Source organism: Castor canadensis, chromosome 4 (genome assembly GCF_047511655.1).
Source record: "Castor canadensis chromosome 4, mCasCan1.hap1v2, whole genome shotgun sequence".
Classification (NCBI taxonomy): Eukaryota; Metazoa; Chordata; class Mammalia; order Rodentia; family Castoridae; genus Castor; species Castor canadensis.
The window spans coordinates 107,802,006-107,804,685 of NC_133389.1; the positions used below are offsets into that span (position 1 = coordinate 107,802,006).

A 2,680-nucleotide genomic window follows, 5' to 3' on the forward strand; every position below is an offset into this window, starting at 1 on the left:
AAAAGACCTAGATGTACACTGTCATAAATTTTTTAAAAATCTTAATTTTAAAAGAGAGACAGACAGTAAGTTTTTCATTGCATTCAAACTCTTGTTACAGTCATGATTCAACATTGTCTTACTTGAAAACACTAGATGGTCATAAACTAATCCTCAAACAGCTACAAGTACAATATTGACTTAACTCTGAAATCTTGACACAATAAAACCTGAGCCCAAAATAAATACAAACCAAAACAAAACCATAACATTCTTACTTGTCCCATTGGCGGCCCTCCCATAGGGGGCATCATTTGTGGCATCATTCCATGAGGTACAGGAGGCATATTTGCTCTCTGACCCATAGGGTGCATTCCCATTGGTGCATAATGCATGCCAGGGTGCCCCATCTGAAAAACAGTGAAAATTGAAAAATTAACATTATAATGTCACATTATATGCTTCTCTAAAACCTCACATCAATCAATCACTTATTCGAAGTGGCACAGTATTAGGCTAATGTGGGATTAAAATATTGGATTAGTTTACACCTTGCTTTAAACAAAATTCGGTACACTATTTTTAAGAAGCTTGGAAATTCCCTGGCAAAGTGGAGAAAGTTAAAATCATTACTGTATAGGAGGACTATAGGGTTCCGCACACTGCACTGATTTAATCACCTACTAATCAACTTGTTTAACCTGGAGGACATGTATTGAATCCGAACTTAAAAGCTGTTACAACGAAAACAACTTTGTCCCATCTCATACAGACAGAAACGATAACCAGCTGGCATTTTATAATGCTACTAACTTTTAACTTTAAAACGTTAAGTTTACCAAATTAATTTATATGTCTTGTGGGAAGTCAGGAACCCTTCAAACTAACCTAAGAATTAAGTCAACTAGTATTGCTTTTGCCAAAAACACATTTTCGAAGACTGTGCTTCTGTCACTCACAACACCAAGTGCAAACAACCAACTCGTCTATTTTGGTGCACTTTTACATGGGTGCCCATTGTTCCAGGTTTGAGGCCAGTCGGTTACTCCCTGCAAGTTCTCCCGGGAGTCGCCGGGCAGCCCACCACCACTGCTGGAGAACAGTCACTTGGCAGCCCTGTGAAGCCCACAGGATCAGGTCTCCCTGCAAGGCTAGGCCTGCGGCCCCAGGACGCACCGCCCGCCCAGGGCCCCGCGCCCTGACCGCGCATCTGCCTAGGCCAGGACGACTCGGAACTCGATCTTCCTCTTTGTGTGTCCCCGCCCTCCACTTCTCTCCCCCGGGACGTATCCCACCATCTCGAGCTGTTCCTTCGTCCACTCTCATCTTCTTCTCCTTTTGGAGAACGCTTCCTGTCTCTCTGACTCCGTTTTTCATTGTGCCGCTTTCTCCCTGCCCCACCGAGCCCTTACCGAGGGCCGTCTTCTCAGGAAGCCGTCAGCAGAGACCCAAGAGCTGGAGCAGAGGCTTGAGCCGGACAATCTCCGCTCCCCGTCCCCGGGACCCCGCGAAGGAGGATGGCTCTCCATTTCACTCACCATGAGGCCTCCACGCTCAGCTCCCGTTCCCGGCCTCATCGTCGGGCTCAGACTGCTCCGCCGGCGGCCACTGCCGCTACACATACCAACAAGAAGCGATCTGAGTGGCTGGCGCCCGCTGGGGCCAAAGGGTAAAGGCTGCCCTGCGCTACGGGGCGGAACCAGCGGGGCCAATAAGCTGACAGGCTTCCTCACTGACCAATCAGAGTGCGCCGCTGACACGCAGCTCTGCCGTAATTCGCCCCCAGCCTCACTTGGCGTCGCCTGCATGGAGGGAGGGAAGACGACGGAGGAAGTTTCCGTGTCGAGTGGTCTGCCGGGAAAACTCAACCAACTTCCCCCGGGGAAGGAAAGACAACTGCATCCTAGTTTCCAGGGCTTAGCCCGCCTTACCCCATAGGGGGTGGAGCACTGGGGACCTAACCACCTTCACCTCCCCTCCCCGTCCGAGTTACATACACCCCCAACAAACCTGAGGTAGCCAGGGGTGGGGTGGGGTTGAGTGGGGGCGGGGCAAGCAGCTGCTAGCGTTAGCGGCGCCCGGGGCCAAATGCGCGCGCGCTTGCGTCTCGCTGGAGGCGGAGGCGGAGGGGAGAAGGCGGGGAAGGCGAGGCGGGATCCTGAGCAGGGTTTAAGTTCCGGACCGCCAGCGCACGCCGGGGGCGTGTCGAGCAGCCTAAGAAATTGGAGGCCGGGGGGACAATGCAAAAGACAGGAGCGGGTGGTTCAAATACAGGGCGCCAGTACCTAGTAATGAGTTGCTGTTAAGGGGTAGGAGGAGCATTCCGGAGCAGAGTGCGATTGTAAAGGGGAAGGATGGAAACAGGAAATAAGTTGGGAATGTGCTTGAAGGTCCCGCGGCAGCGGCGGACGATCCCGGCTTGGACGAAGAGCAGCAAGAAGGGGAGGGAGATTCGGCTACATCCGCCCCTGTGCGGTCTCTTTTCCTGCGCGCTTCCGGGTTCCACTTCCCGCCTAAGACCCGAGGCGGGGCGCTCCACGGCCTCCGCCCCGCCCCACCCCACCCCACCGCTCCCGGTTTTGGACCCCTGCGTGCCCGGGCACTGTGGTGGAGGCTGCTGTGACGCCCGGCGCTGATTGGCTGTTTCGGGGGCGGGGCGGTGGGAGACGTTCGACCTCTGCGGGTCCTGGTCTTTCCCACC

The 2,680-nt window shown here is 53.5% G+C and overlaps 1 protein-coding gene across 8 annotated transcripts in view; it reads right to left on the minus strand.

The window, feature by feature from the left end:
- Prpf40a (pre-mRNA processing factor 40 homolog A) overlaps positions 1–1,802 on the minus strand; it is a 44,141-nt gene extending 42,339 nt beyond the window's left edge. For 4 of the 8 annotated variants that reach the window (XM_074070805.1, XM_074070804.1, XM_020179585.2 and 1 more), the window contains exons 1-2: positions 1,518–1,802; positions 258–389 (exon numbers count right to left, since the gene is read on the minus strand). In XM_074070805.1, coding sequence (XP_073926906.1) covers positions 258–389; positions 1,518–1,787 — 402 coding nt within the window. In that variant the 5' untranslated portion in view covers positions 1,788–1,802. Of the gene's footprint in view, positions 1–257; positions 390–1,391 lie in introns of all 8 variants that reach the window. The other 4 variants (XM_074070803.1, XM_074070802.1, XM_020179584.2 and 1 more) reach the window with 1 other exon arrangement.
- Positions 1,803–2,680: the final 878 nt, after the last annotated feature.